General features: G+C 39.7%; 1 protein-coding gene and 2 long non-coding RNA genes across 5 annotated transcripts in view; 1 reads left to right on the forward strand and 2 right to left on the reverse strand.

Moving 5' to 3' along the window:
- Positions 1-15,351, forward strand: part of LOC112451040 — a 55,440-nt gene that overhangs the window by 29,851 nt on the left and 10,238 nt on the right. The gene's annotated exons all lie outside the window — the stretch shown is intronic.
- sox1b (SRY-box transcription factor 1b) lies at positions 8,520-10,401 on the reverse strand. Its single transcript, XM_017430038.3, has one exon. It carries the CDS (start codon positions 10,100-10,102, stop codon positions 9,062-9,064), a length of 1,041 nt encoding a protein of 346 aa, XP_017285527.1. The 5' UTR covers positions 10,103-10,401; the 3' UTR covers positions 8,520-9,061.
- Positions 11,820-15,351, reverse strand: part of LOC112451039 — an 89,110-nt gene continuing 85,578 nt past the window's right edge. For all 3 annotated transcript variants that reach the window (XR_005232771.1, XR_005232772.1, XR_003039770.2), the window contains one exon: positions 11,820-12,787. This is a non-coding gene — a long non-coding RNA (uncharacterized LOC112451039). The remainder of the gene's footprint in view (positions 12,788-15,351) is intronic.

Below are 15,351 nucleotides of genomic sequence, written 5' to 3' on the forward strand. Positions count from 1 at the left end.
TTGTAATATTTCCACTGCAAACACATTTTAATATTTACAGACGGGCAACAGTTGTTTCCTGGTTGTCCAAAACAAACGCAGCTCAGATGATGTGAGATTTGGAAGAAAAGCCAAACTGTTCATTCACTGTGCCTTCCACTCTCTCTCTCTCTCTGTTTCTTTCTCTTTCTTAGCCCTCTGACAGACAGACAAAGTAGTGCAGCTAATGGCTTTCTGCCCCGTGTCATGCCTTTACTTACTGAGGTCAACATGTGATGAAAAGTGCACAAACTTCCTGTAGCACCTAAGCATAAGAGTGTCCTAATCTCAGGACAGAAAGAACTCATCTATGTCTTTGTGTCAAACAAGCACAAACAGTGTTGTGTGGCATCGTTATTTTTCTTTATTTCAGCGTCTGTTTCAAGCCTTTTAATGTAGCGACATCATTTTTACAGACGCCGCCTGTTTAATCAGTTTCAGTAAGGTGTAAAAACCCAGTCAGCATTTCTGCTTTCACGCTTGTCTGTCATATTATCCTTCAGGTCTGATGTCTTCACTGTACTATAGTGGTAAACTACTGGCATCTTTACAAGCAAACAAACAGAAAACAAAACCGTAGACAGCCCTCTTATGCTGCTTTTATTTAACTCATGATTCAACGCTTGATATAGAACATTTATTTAAAATTAGCAAAACCAAAGATGACATCTGTGTGTGTCAACGCAAAACTAAATAACTAAATATTAACGCTGGTATATATTTTAAAACTTTACAAGAAAAGTTTAAAAGCCTTTAGCTTTTGACTTTTAAACATTTCAAGCCTGAACATTTCAGCGTTTGCCGTTAAAACTCTCCACAGCAAACTAATTCTAGCCTTTTCGCTGATAAATGGCACTAATTGATTGCTGTTTTTGGCCGCTGGTCTGGTGGGAGATTGTAGAGATGTGAAGATCTCACCTGCAGTCTGTAAATGATGGAGCGTCCCCCCCTCTGCAGAGGTGAAAGGAGGAGAGCAGTTCACTGGCCTCTGAGCTGGCAGAAGACCTTTTAACTGCAGTGATTACCTTTAGCTCGAGCCACAGTCGTAATCACGTTAGTGTTTCCTGCTCTCTTCCATTCCTTCCTCCTCTCTCACATGTTTTTTTTTCTCCAAAGTGCCCTATCCCTGCAGGAAAAGTACCATGGTGTTGAAGTAATTGGCTTGACAAGACTTCACTTTTTCTCCTGCATTTATAATTGATTTAAACGTAGAAAAATGCTGAAGCCTTTTCTTTCTTTCAGCTGACCTGCATAAGGTTTTCTTACAATTACCCTCGGTGCTGCATTAACATCCTTAAGTATCCTCTTACACAGTTTTGTTTCAGTAAACAGTATAACTAATTGTTGTTATTTTCTTTAAAAGAGGACTGTTGTTAGTTTGAAATTACATGTTTTTACACTCATTAGTTAGGAAAAAAGTCAGAAATGGAATCAATTGTGGACTTTAACTGGATTTAAAGTCTGTGCTTTCTATTTATTACTTTCAATTGATCACCACTTTAGTTTTTTCTAACAGTTAACCATTGTAAAATGTTAAAGAAAAAGGTCTAAAGCTTTATTTAAAATTTTTTTTTTACGAGCATTTCAACACCTGGACAGCTCCATTTCCACTGTAATCTCAGCAGCGTCAACAGAAAGTCGAAAAATGGGCAACAGTGTTTTTAATTTTATTAAAACTCGTAGAAAGTAATCACTGGATGCGCCATGAGCTAATCAGCCTTACCAAACACAAAAATGGCTACAACTCAGTTTGACAGAATTTGATGTAAAATTTGGCGTGTTAGTAGCTGAGAGTTACTCACAACACAAACTCCTAGTTGTAATAGATCATGTAAGATCTCACAGTATAGGTTAGAGTCAAATATCTTCTTAAAGCCATAAAACTTGTCAAAATAAATGATTTTTCAATGTTTTCATTTGAATTTTGATGCCTCCTAACACAATTTATGTCATTAAATGATTGCTTGGAGGTTGATTTAACTCAAACTCATTAGAGTTTTTGAAAAATTGTTAGAAAACAGCATATTCTCCTCGCTTTTGTTTACGACTAAATTTCTTGATTGGTTACGGACATTCTCCTGTTAGAGTTCAGAGTAACTCAGCACATCTCATTTCATCTGATCTTAGCTCCACCACTCGATTTCCTCCCTCAGAATGACTCCACTTTTGTCTCCTCTCATCCTCACAGCTTTTAGTCACCTTTTCTTTTCAGAAGAACAAGAATAACTTCACATTTTCTCTCTTTTAACCTGGCGTTTCCACTGTTCTCCCTCTGACTCTATTTACATCCGGGGTTTATTTCACTGTCTCAATGTCCGGCATGTGCCAAAACTGTTTGAAGTGAACTTGCCAACATTCAAATGTAAACAAACAACTCGTAATTGTTGGAAACAAAACCCAACTCTGCTGATTTTGCTAATTTATTACAAAATATTTGATAGACTTTTGATATTTAGTTCTGTTATGGCTTTTATTTCTCTGTCGTGAAATGCAGCGGGCGATATGCATTTCTTCGAGGAATGCTAGGGCCTTTAATTCACTTGAAAACCATCATTTCTATCAGTAACTTTTAGTTTTGCATGAAGAGTTTTCTGTCTTTTGTCTTTTTGGGACTCAGCTAAGCAGGAATGATGGCACACAAAGCTTACAAGGAATTTTTGTTTTAAGGTTGAATCTGCTTTTATGGCAAAACATTTTCATTTAGCTCCAGAATATTCTTTGCTGTTTTTAGTGGTTGTCTTTTCAATTACCACACAACCGCTCTGTTCTCTGGAATTGAGCCTTTAGCTGAAATGTAGTTTTTTTATTTATTGTTTTATATTTGGTAAAGAGGACTGCATTAATTCCATTCATCCATGTTTGAAAAACACTGAGATCTACGTAATGTGCTATCCTTGTGCTGTCATCTCTTAGTAACAATCATAAAATTGGGATCATTTTCATCAGACTGAAAAACAAATTGTTAAAAACAATGTCAGATGATCTACTCAAAAGGGAAAATGTTTTTCTTTTATTCATTCAGCCATCACTTTTACATTTCTGAAGTAGTCGAAGAGTTAATCACTACAAAGTATTGGCCTCCGGGTAATTTACTTTAATAGATGGCACCAAACCTCTAAACTGTACGTATTTATTTATATGATTTATTTCATTTAGGTGAGTGTTTAATGCAGGGAAATGTGCAGATGGCTGAAACTCTCAGGGAAAGCGTTTGACACACAGCATCTGCAAGCGAACATAATCTGAGGCAAAAAGCCTTTAAATAAACCACAGATTGTCTTCTTTATGTTTCCCTGTTGGCCCCGTTTCACCGAAGCCTGATGATTAAAGGTCCCCAGGGAGACCTGGGGGTTAGTCTCTAATTGATTGTCATGAAAAGCTGTAACTGAATTCAGAAAGCGCAGGGGAGCGAACGGCAGCGGCAGCAGCGGCATCTGTGGCGCGATCGCTCAGCTTAACGTGGTTCATTTCAACTTTTACAGGAACGTCTTTACCAGGAAGCTGCCTGCAGAACAAACCTGAATATGGACTGATTTGAAGGTTGCTGTTGTCGTGTTTGGCTCGGTTTGTGATTATTTGTTGGATGGTAGAGTTTGTTCTTCTGTTCTTCATTTCTTAGATCTTTTAGTGGTTCACAGAAACCTCTTTACATAGAAGACTCATTGTTCTTTATCTTATAAGAGAGTGTGTGTGTGTGGCTGAACAGATTTTAATAAAACTCTCAAAGCAATCATTGGGCTGACATCTACAACTGATAAACATTTGGACTTAACCCGATTTAAGATGGCCGTCACAGCAGAGCAGTTTTGGCAAACATAAAAATGGCTGTTAGTCAGCTGGTTTTGCAGATATTGAGCCAAAATCTGGTGTGGTGGTAGCTGATACTGATCCCCAACGTATCCTCTGAGTGCTCACAGATCACGTGAAGCGCAAAACGTTAATTTTAAGGTTTTACCAAAATGGCTACAACTTTGTTATTTCTTATCATAAGATCATTTCAATGTTGCAGCGGGGAATGTTTGATCTTTACTTTTATTTTTTTTTATTTTTATATTTTATATATTTGATCTTTAAGGTGATGCTGAACATTGACAGTTTTTTGCAACAATCCTAAAACTACACCACATACTTGAATTAGGACCATAATTTTGTCACACTTTACTGGACTGGGTTGAAACTCATGCAGCCCATTTAAGAAAAGGTTGATCTTTTACATTAGGGGTTCCCAAACACTGGTCTAAGAACTGGTACTGGTCACAGATCATTCAATACCAGGCTGCAAAAAATATATTTATACGTATTGGTCTGCAGGGTATTTTATTTTGAAAAATGACCACTTTTGTTAGTGTTGCTTTCCTACATTTGCCTCAGTCACAAACTCGCAAACCTACAAGCTACAAGAAACAAACTTTGGAGAATTTCTTTCCCCTCACTAGTCCATTAAAAAAGGATTTTTAAAATTTTGTTAACATTACCAAACAGATTATAAATATACATTTTTAATTGGGAAGTTTAACTTTAAACTGTCCATCCATGATCTATTTAAACATCAGTGCTGAACTTTAAATCAGAGTTTTGTTTCTCCAGTAAAGTTAGAAAAAAAGTAAAAGTTGTATTTATCGTTCAAATACTAAAACTAGTTTTATAGCCAGTTAAAAAGTTACACAATTACAGCATTTTTTAAATGACACTCTTCATTTATTCCATGCGTGAATTTGATTGTGCTTGTTTTAAAATGCAAAGAAATAAAAAATAGTCTGCTTGCATGTTAGAGTAGATGTATTTTATTACTACTACAGGATATAACTGGAACAAATTGAATGTTCTGTTATGAAATCTTAAGATTTAAGACTGCAGAGCTCGATGTTTTGACACAAGAAAGAAAGAGAGAGAAATTTGATTGTTTTTAATTTTCCTTCTTTAGGTGGATGTAGGTGGATGCTTTCTTTTCAACTTGATTGCACTCATTTGGGAACAACAAACGTTTTCCGAGTGTAAACCTAATCCAGTCAGGTCCAACCCAGAACGAAGCGAATGAACTACAAAAACCTGAACCGCTGAAAAGTCAGGATTGTAAAACAGGTAAATGTTTAGCCGAGTGAAACAAGTGATAAAGCAGAGTTTCTAATTATTAATAGTTGAGTAAAAAAATAAATTAAAACACTAAAACCAGTTTAGTGTTTGGAGATAACTTTTAAACAAGACAATGAGGGAAAACATTAAATCACAGGTGGAGCACTACAACCCTGTTTTCAACCTTTTATTGTGCTTTAAAAGAAAAAAACTTGACAATAATAATTAATAAAGCTGGTTCTTTCAGAGCGGATAAAGTTTCAGTACTATTCCTAGCGTGTAAAAGTTTAGAAACTGAGTGATTTCTTTTATTCCTCCTGTACAGATGTGTTGATACGAGCAGAGGCTGATAACAGAGTTTACAGATGGAGGCAGACGGGGAGCAGAGAGGCTCCCTCACCACCAATAGGTCTGCTTTTGGAAAGATCGGGGGGAGTGGAAGCGAAGAGGAGAGGGGAGCTTGGATTAAGAGGCTGAAAAATGGTTAAAACGTGTCAACGTGTAATTGCATGATAAGGCCCCCTCGCGAGGAATCTGTTGGCCCCGTTGCTATTTTCTGTGGCGTTCCGGCTAATCTCCTCGCGCCACATTCAGTCTTGTGCAATCGGTCCCCCGTAATCTCCCCCGACAGGACCGGGTCCAACGACAGAGGTGAGGGGTTTTTATAGGAGGAGAGGGAGGGGAAACATGCGGAGGCGTGATAAACTGACGCCGATTATCCTCGTTCAGGACATCAGGAGCCTGAACGGGATGGGATGTGGAGGGGGGAGTGGGTATGGAGCGAGAAGTGCCAGAGCAACGGGGTCCAAACAAGCAGAATGTAAAACCTGCCGACACGTGACTTCTGGGACCAAACCGAGGCACTGATTGTTTGGTTTTGGTGAGCTGGATCAGTTTCATCTCACCTGAACTTCACTCCTTTTCTCTTCAGAGAAAACCTCCTGAGTCGTCGCTGCTCACAGTCTCCAGTTTTCAACCATCACATTAAGATATTTACAATTAAAAAAAAAAAGTCCAATCAGGGCCGTATTCACAGGCAATCATTCCAGCTTTATCACAATGAACAAATAATATCCTCCAGAAACAAGTTTTTGATGAGTGATAATTTTTTTTTTTTTTCCCCCAGTCGATCTGCAAATACCTTGATTTCTGAGCCTCGTTTCTTTTTTTTTCCTCTTAAAGAAACACAGTTAATTCACTGAAACAGTAGATTATTACCATCTTTGCAGTTTTACCTTTCAATCAGCATGCTGAAACAACTTTAGAATCAAATTAGCTCCTTTTTAAATATTATTCTTTATTGTAAAATCCTGTCAGTCTGGTTGTAACATTCCTAACTTTATGATTAAATATGCTTTAAACTCAAACTTGTCAGTCAAATATCATAGATTTACAAACCCAAATTATATTTATTGCATGTTAAACCTGTATTAAAAAGCAGAAAAGGCTAGATAAATCCATGCAGTGTACCTTTTTACAATATAAAAATACAGATTTGAGTCGAGTCTTTGCTTTTTAGCTAAAGCTTGCTGTAGTTTAAAGCTTAAGAGGAATTTCTTTGTCATTTAAATTATTTCAAAAAACACAAAAACTTGTTTTATATCAGTTAAGATTTCCGCACTGATTTTTAAATCTAATTTCCAGTCTCTGTTGAAGTTCAGATCACCAGGCGTGGCGTTCAAAGCATAAAACGAAATGCCCAATTTCACTTAAATGTGAGGCTGAGGTGCTCAAAAATAGGTTGGTTTGATGAAATCGTCTCAGTTCTGCAGTCTCAAACCTAAAACAATCAGGACACTCATTAAAAATCATTTCATTTGACCATCACTTCATATCTAAAACTGCACAGGTGTCTGGTCTCTGGCGTCCTGAGAAAACTTTTATTTTCCTAACAAAAAGCTTTTATATAAGAGAGAAACTTGAGGAGGACTTGGTGCAGATGATGTGACAGTAAAAGTGTTTGATTTGTTCAGCGTTTGTGTCTCGCACCTTTTGGTTTGGCAGTCAGGTTAAGTGTTTTTAGTCGTTTAGTCGCACGTTATTAAAGCATTGCTTAAAGGTTACCTGCGTTTAGAGCGAACGTAAAACAAGAACAGACCAAACAAGCCGACATTATGTGACATAACTGTGAAATACCTTCAGTTTAAACTCCTGACACGCAGCTTTTCCAGCCGAGCTGCACTCGTGTTTTCAGGTTCAGGCCCGGGAGGGAATTAGTCTGATGAAACCAGGGGTGCTGTTGGCCGGGCTTTTTGTTGGGGGCGACCCCCGGCTTACACCACGACTAATCCCCCATTCTCCTCGAACACACACACAAAAAAAAAACCCTCCTCTCTTCGCCCTCTCCCTCCTCCTCCTCTCCTCTCATTCATGCCCCAGGGGCCTCCGCTGATTCAGCCATCAAATTTAAAGAAGGAAATAATTGAACAGCCATGACGATTACACACACGAGCTGGTGGTCAGGGCAGGAGGACGAGGCATGACAGCTGTTTCTGACCACTGGATACTCGTCCTATCAGGTTCGCTTTTTTAACTTCAGGCTCGCGCCGACGAGGTTGTGACCCCGCAGGCAGACGACAAAGGAGAAACAGCGCTTCGCTTTGGCTGCAATTAAACGTGAAGGATGTGGCTTCAGCTGTTAGGAGCAGAAAGTTCCTGCAGGCACAGGTTCAAGGAGCAAAACGATGTTCTATATCAACAAAAACAACAAAAGAAGTCCCTGCTTCACCTGCAGGTTACTCCAATAATAATAAAGTATGACCAGAAAACTTGTGAATTTAACTACTTTTACCTAAACTACAAACAAAAATAATAATTGTGACAAAATATTTTAAAGCAGTATCCTAAATAGTAACGTTTATGTTCTGCATTGCTTAAATTTCATTAAAAATTTAGAACATTTCCTTAATATGTCAACTCAAAAGTGTGGAAATATTAAATGTTGGAGCACAAAAGGTTAAAATTAAATCATAAAAATGCCATTTCAACTAAAAAATAAAGATCCTATTTTGCTCATTTCGTTTAATAGTTGTTGCCTGATAATAATTTTAAATAATCCAGCTTCATTTTACTGACTTTAAAAGAAGAAATATTTTTTAACAACTAACATTACATAGCAAAGGCACAATTGAGTCATGAAACCATTTTAGGGAAAATATGCAAAGAAATCATGTTTGTATATTTATTTATTCTGAGCTAAAACATTTCTAAAAAATGTCAAAGCCTTGTAGTTTTCATCTGCCTTTTTTAATTTGATAAATTTAAAATTATAATAATAATAAAACACAAATTGGTACATTTCTCCAAGATGACAAGAAATCTTGGATAATTTATTCATCTGAGCTTCACTGTTTCCACGGAAAAAAAAAGAAATGTGGCTTTGATTTTTTTTTTCCTTTCTGTAAATTATGTACAATTTCATAAAAGCGTTTGCAGTAGGCCTATTTATTCACAATTTTACAAGATTTTACAACAACAAAAACAAATTCAAATTACACCGACTCACATTACAAGCATCAAAAAACTGAAAATCAATTTAATCTGCAGCCTAGAAGTTGTTTTTTTTTTTTGTTTGTTTTTTTTTAAATAATTTTTTTCCACACCGCCCTCTGTTTATTAAACGCGTCCTTCTTTAAAAACCCTTCAAACACTCAGCTGGTGTATTTTCCACAGAAAAATCAGAAAATAAAATTAGAAAATAACCTTCAAAACGCACCAGCCTTCACGGATTATAATTTAAATCGTGTCAAAACTTGGCATGCTCTTTTCCAGAGAGCGAAAAGTAAATCAGATACATTTTTTCCTTTATCTCAGACACACTAAAAAAAAAATATTAAAAATAAAAATCCCATCACTGAAAGAAAATCGGAGGATTAACAATAAAAAATTTGTTCAAAGTGATTGCATGTTTATGGCTCTAAGCGCCTCTAATTTACAGCTGAGTTCAGGTTTGTTTTTTTGTGTTTTTGGTTTAAATATGCGTGAGAGGGACCGTCCCGTTTACCGCCGCGGAGCCGCTCTGGTAGTGCTGCGGGTGGAGGACGTGCAGTCTGCTCGGGACCGACGAGTCCCCCCCCGCCGCCGCCGCCGCCGCCGCCGCTGCCGCCGCCGCCGCCTCTCCGGTCGGCAGGTACATACTGATCATGTCCCGCAGGTCTCCCGTGGGGCACGAGGGCGGTGCGCGCGCCGCAGACACCGGCGGGCTGACGCTTGGCTCCGACTTGACCAGGGACCCCGGGGAGAGGCCGGAGCTCTGGTGGGTGTATCCGGTGATGTAGCCCGGCGGAGAGGCGCTCATGTAGCCCTGAGAGTTCGAGATGGGGCTGTACGACAGGGAGCTCATGTCGTACCTGTGCACGGGCTGCGGGTTGTGGTGCGGGTGCGAGTGGTGGTGCGGGTGCGGGTGCGGGTGCGGGTGCGGGTGCGGGTGCGGGTGGTGGTGCGTATACGCCAGCTGCGCCTCGTGCATCATGGCGTGAGCCGCGGCGGCCACCTGGCCCGAGTACGAGCCGTTCGCCCAGCCGTTCATGTGCGTGGCGTAGCCCGCGTTTGCCCCCGCGTGGTGCCCCCCTCCGGGGCTGTCCAGCCGCTGCCCGCCGCCCATCCCCACACCCGCCGAGGAGCCGAGGAGCCCGCCCGCCAGCGAGTACTTGTCCTTCTTGAGCAGAGTCTTGGTCTTCCTCCGGGGCCGGTACTTGTAGTCCGGGTGCTCCTTCATGTGCATGGCCCGGAGCCGCTTCGCCTCGTCGATGAAGGGTCTCTTCTCCGCCTCAGTCATCACCTTCCACTCCGCTCCCAGCCGCTTGCTGATCTCGGAGTTGTGCATCTTGGGGTTCTCCTGGGCCATTTTCCTCCGCTGACCCCTGGACCAGACCATGAAGGCGTTCATGGGTCTCTTGATCCTCTCCTGGGGGATTTTGCCTCCTCCTCCCGCGTGTGCCCCCGGGTTGGATGGGTTGGTCTGGGGCATCACGGGGGAATGCAAGTCCGTCTCCATCATGATGCTGTACATTCACCTGGTCTCAATGGGACAGAGTCATTCAGGCTCGGTTCTCGGGACGAAAAAAAAATCCACTCAGAGGGGACACCCGCGCCGCCACATCCACGAGCGACTTGTTGGTTGGAGCTTCACTTCGGCTCGGGCTCCGGCTCAGCTGGGCAAAAAAAAAAAAAAGGAAAGAAAGTTGTGATGAGGAGCGTGCCCGGGCCGCGCGCTCTGACAGCAGCTAAATGAGCGAGAGGCGGCCAATGGAGAGGCTCGAGCGCAGACGTGATTTGCATGTAGGGGGGGCTCGAGCTTCTGGTGACGTCGGAGCGCGAGACCTAAAAAAAGTGACATGTGTTTTGCGGCGTGTGTAGCTTAAAAAACACACACACCGCTTCTGATCATTCAGGGACCGGAAACCGCGTGCGTAAAAATGGTCAAATCCCGTCTCCAATGTAGGCTAAATAAAAACAAATGTCTCTACAGCAGGAGAAAAGTTTTTTTTTAAAAGTAAAACACCTGTTTGGAGCTCCTTGAATAATAACGTCTCAGGACAAGGTGTTTTATTAGTTTATATGTATATATAAATACTTTAAAATGCGTCCCTTTTTGTGCTAAACAGCCTCCATTCAGAGCCACAGGTGCTTTGCTGTTGTGCCCGTTGCTATGGAAACAGGTGACTGATGCCCGCTGCCATTCAGAGAGCATCTTTTGTTTGTTTGATTAGAGCTGAGAGGAAGGAATAATAAAAATAAAAAAACCCTACAGTAATCCTTTCATAAATGTTTCAGATTTCTAATGGTCAGGTATTAATAAATGAATGAATCACAGGCCTGCAGCAACAGGCCCCGGATCAGTCAGCACACCTCACTTCCTCTGAAAGTTTTATCCTCTTATTTACTCTGTCCTGACCTGTGAGCAACCATGTTTAAGTTTATTATTTTTAGTTGTGTGCTGTCTTATAGCTGCTAGAAATAAAACACCTTAATAGGACCTTAATAATATAACACAGAAAAAAAAACTTTATATTATTAAATAAATACAAAAATATCACATTTTGTCCAACATAGGAAGATACTGAATTTATTTACAGCTGTCAAAATGTGATATTTGAATTGCTATGCTTATAACACAATTTCTACATCATTAAATTATTATTTTGGGCTTAATGTAACACACTCATCAGGGTTTTTGTGGAAAATTGTGTTTAGAAAACAGCAAATAATTCTCACCTTTGTTTACAACTTGTAAAACATAACTTTGTTAGTTTCACATGTTTATTGTAAATTGTGGGGTGGACTTTTTGGCAGTGAATGATGGTTTTTATCGTAGCTTTAAAAATAAGCACAAAAACAAGCCACTGTTATTATTTTTTTATTTTATTAGTGTTGTTAGCACAATATCTCTCGAACCACTGGATGGATTTTATTTAAATGGATGTAAATCTACAACTGATTCCCTTTTTGATCCAGTCCAATTCTAGTGATCCACGACAGCAAGCACTAAAATGGCTATAATTCTGTCAATTTTACAGATATTGATCCAAAATTTGATGTGGTAGTGGCCAAGAGTCATTCTGAACACATACTCTGAGCTTTATATCTCACATAACTTTATTTTAGAGGTTTGATCAAAACAGTTATATTGATTACTTCAAGGAATACTAGGCCCCTGAGCACAGTAAACATCAGAGTTTGGATTTTGTTGTTGGGTTTTCTGGTCTCCTCGTGTCCCTCTGGCTTCCTGTCATGTGCAGTTTTTTTTTTTTTTTTTTTTTTTCCAGCACTCTGGGATTAAGCTCCCCAGGTGTCATCTGTCAGGTGCCGCCTGGTGAACCATGTTGGCATGCCTGGATTTTCCTCTCCCCGCTCTCGGTTGGCACCTTGCTGTGAAGTGGATTCGCTGTAATAACCCTCTGTTAGCGACGTCGACGCAGGTCTGAAGCCATCAGAAAATATTCAACGCCGTTTACTAGAGTTTACCTTTTCGAGCCAAGGGCAAGAAGAGGTAGGCTCCGTCTTGAGATATTTTGTAGAGGAACCCATCAACGTTTTCCAGAGTGACTCTGTCGTCTCAGAGACATCTGGATGGTTTCACTTACAGTGCTGTGTAGAGCAGGTTGACCTTTGGGAGCTGACAGCCGAGTCTCAGCTTTGTGTGACGCCTGAACAGAAACGGGGACACCCCTGTGACAGTCATCAGCTCTGTCACATCACAGCTTTTCCTGGTTTTAGCTCCTTTCTGATGCTTTGAGCATTTCCTTCTTACTGCAGGTGAATGTTGCCTTTTTGACTGCATTTGTTGGTGTTGACCCCTGACACTGATGAAGTCAGAAACAAAAGTAAATAGTGTGAATTTGCTTGGTTAATCTTTAAAGCTGTTGGATGCTCAGTTTGGTTTAAAAAAGTATTGCTGTTCTTATTATTTAGACTTAATTTATTACAGCACACTGAGAACTGATTCTCTGCCTGAACCTGGAAGTGAAAGTTCTCATGACATCTTAAAAAGGTGACTGTTCAAGGTTTTTATTCTTGTTTAGCAGTTTGTTGGGTTAATTTACATTTTCAGCAGATGTGGTTTAAAAGAAAGAGGAACAGAGTTTTGCATGAATCAGGCTGTTGACGGTGGCTTCAGATGACCAGTCGGCATTAATCCTGAGCTCGTTTGTTCTCCGAGACATCGAAGGTGACGCATCATATGCTCACTGCGAACCTGCAACAAACAAACAGTAATTAAAGTGATGGCAAGAGGTTGGCATACATTGAATGTTTTTTTTAAAAAGTTTAATTTAATTTAATTGATAAACTGCACTGGAAAACAGTCAGTTACATTCTGTAGATATTGGTTCTCGAAAATAGAGTTAGAGCCAAAACTTTGACCTAATCTAATTTCAACATTTTTTAAAGCCTTTATAATTTAAATTAGAAGCATAAGTACTTCTAACTGTTGTCTGTGCATTAATGCCACAACTCTTTGCTTTCACTAGGCTTATAGTACAAGTTTAAAGATTTGTAGATTTTTACCAGGCAACAGTTAAACATGCCTGAGGGCTCTGACAGCTGTTTGCACTCATGTCATTTTTATTAGTTTATCTTTTGTCATTGAGATCAACCTTACAAGTTGATAGTGAATGTTTTTCATAAATTTGAAAGCTAAGAAGTACAATAGATATGAGCTTGTATATACTAACCTCTTTGAACAATAATTGTGGTAACAGTTACAGCTGCAACATTTGTAAAATCCTGCAGCAACTGGAATATTTTTATTTAAAGTAACTTCATGGTAAGAGCTAAGAAACTGATACTTGAAAAGATGCCATCTTCTAATTATCTGCTGATTGTTTGTGCCAGCTGGGCTCCTTTAGGTCAAAATGAAAAGGACTACCGTAGAAATGTTGTGCATTTTTATTGACTCGCAAAGCTCTACTTTCCCTCATCATGATCTGCCTTTACTAAAGTTTAGATTAGGTTGAACGAAATTAAACAGGAATGTGTGCCATAACCCTGCTAGTTGTAAACACACACAGCAATCAGTATGATCTTTACAGCTTCACTCTGCTTTTTAGGCCTAAAATATCTGAACCCAGAAGCTGTGAACACACGGCTCCAATACAATCAAAGGCATTTCTCCTGTGCAGCAGCCGACAGTGTGCGTTTGTTTAAGGCTCTCTGTCACAGCAAGCTGTCAGCTCTACTGGAGCTCAGCAGCGCTCACACAGCAGATACGCCACAAACATGCAAGCACACAGTATGAACATGCACCTGAAAGGTACGACACGTCAAGTTAAGTGCTTAGAAAAACAGCTAAGTACTGGACGCAAAGGTTTTTAAACACACAGAAGTTATCCAGCCACATCTTGGAGCATTTATTAATGTGCAGAATGTGTAGCATCCTCTTTGCTGTAACTTTAATACTTCTATGAATATATTTACATCGTTGCCACCATCCAGTTCTTCCACTCGTTTCAGCCTGTTTTCAGGTGTCAGATAAAAATGGCCTGGTGTACGGAGCACCATTGAGCATTAGCACTCGTCATCCTTTGATTGATGCCTAATGAATGCCTGGGATCTTTGTTAGAAGACTTGTTAATGGCTTTTGGCTGTCTGCAGGCAGAGATCTGTGTTTACACTGAAGCTTTGAGCCTCTCTCTTTTTTACCATTTCATTGTTATAGTATTTTTACAGGACAAAACAGAGCATCAAGGTACTAGTTTGTGTTAAAGGGCTTTTTACCCCCCATTCTGCCCTGAGGTTGGGGACCTAAGGAGATATAGGAGGCTTGTTGTTGCTGTTGGAAAGTCAAGAAAAGCGAGCCCGTAGTGCCACTAAAGATGAGAAGTTTTCAGACTATAGTTTTGTACAACAATGAGCTCCATCCTGTTCTGACCTTTAACACTCACATGACCTCTTCACAACAAATCTTTATTTCCAGTTGTTCCTCCGCCTGCTACAGGCAGGTCAAACAGTGTTGACACTGAGGCTACATTTAATTTGTGCCTCCCTCCCATAACCCTGCTCTCTCACACACACATTTAATTTAATTAGAGCATGTGTGTCCTCCCTTTGCCAGTTTAGTTGAGGTGCTCGGGAGCAGCCAACATTATCGCTGATTGCTTCTGGATAGGAAAAAATATGATTAGGCCACATGTACACGTGTGTAGGAAGTAGGAAAGAAATCTGATTGTGTTTTTTGTTGTTAGTGGAGAGAGCAGGATCCTTCTGTCATTTTGTTCTTGGCTAAAGTTGACTTTCACCAAGAAAGTGGGGAAAAATTAGAGTAAATAAGCCTTCGGTTGTAATGCTTGGATAAACGGCGTTTAATTCTGACCATTCCCCCACATAGAAGAATACAAATATCATGATATATTTAAAGGTAATGTCCAGGCATCACTATGAATTTCCCCTCATAAAATACTGTTTTAAACAACTCCAATCTCAAAAATGTCAGTGATTCATGCAAACACTTTTTTATAAGCCTTTATTATTCCCTCTGAAACTAGCACTTACAAATAACCACACCAAGTGAATCTTATTATGGTGTTAAAGTTATAAAATAGCATTCACGTGAACTGCTGAGAAATCTTTAAGAGTGGAGTTGTTATAAGAATTAAATACTGTCTCTGGTTTACAGGTGCTGGTCATAAAATTAGAATATCATGAAAAAGTAGATTGATTTCAGTAATTCCATTTAAAAAGTGAAACTTGTATATTATATTCATACATTACATACAAACTCATATATTTCAAATGTTTATTTCGTTTAATTTTGATGATTAC

This window comes from Kryptolebias marmoratus, linkage group LG23 (assembly GCF_001649575.2).
Source record: "Kryptolebias marmoratus isolate JLee-2015 linkage group LG23, ASM164957v2, whole genome shotgun sequence".
Lineage (NCBI taxonomy): Eukaryota > Metazoa > Chordata > Actinopteri > Cyprinodontiformes > Rivulidae > Kryptolebias > Kryptolebias marmoratus.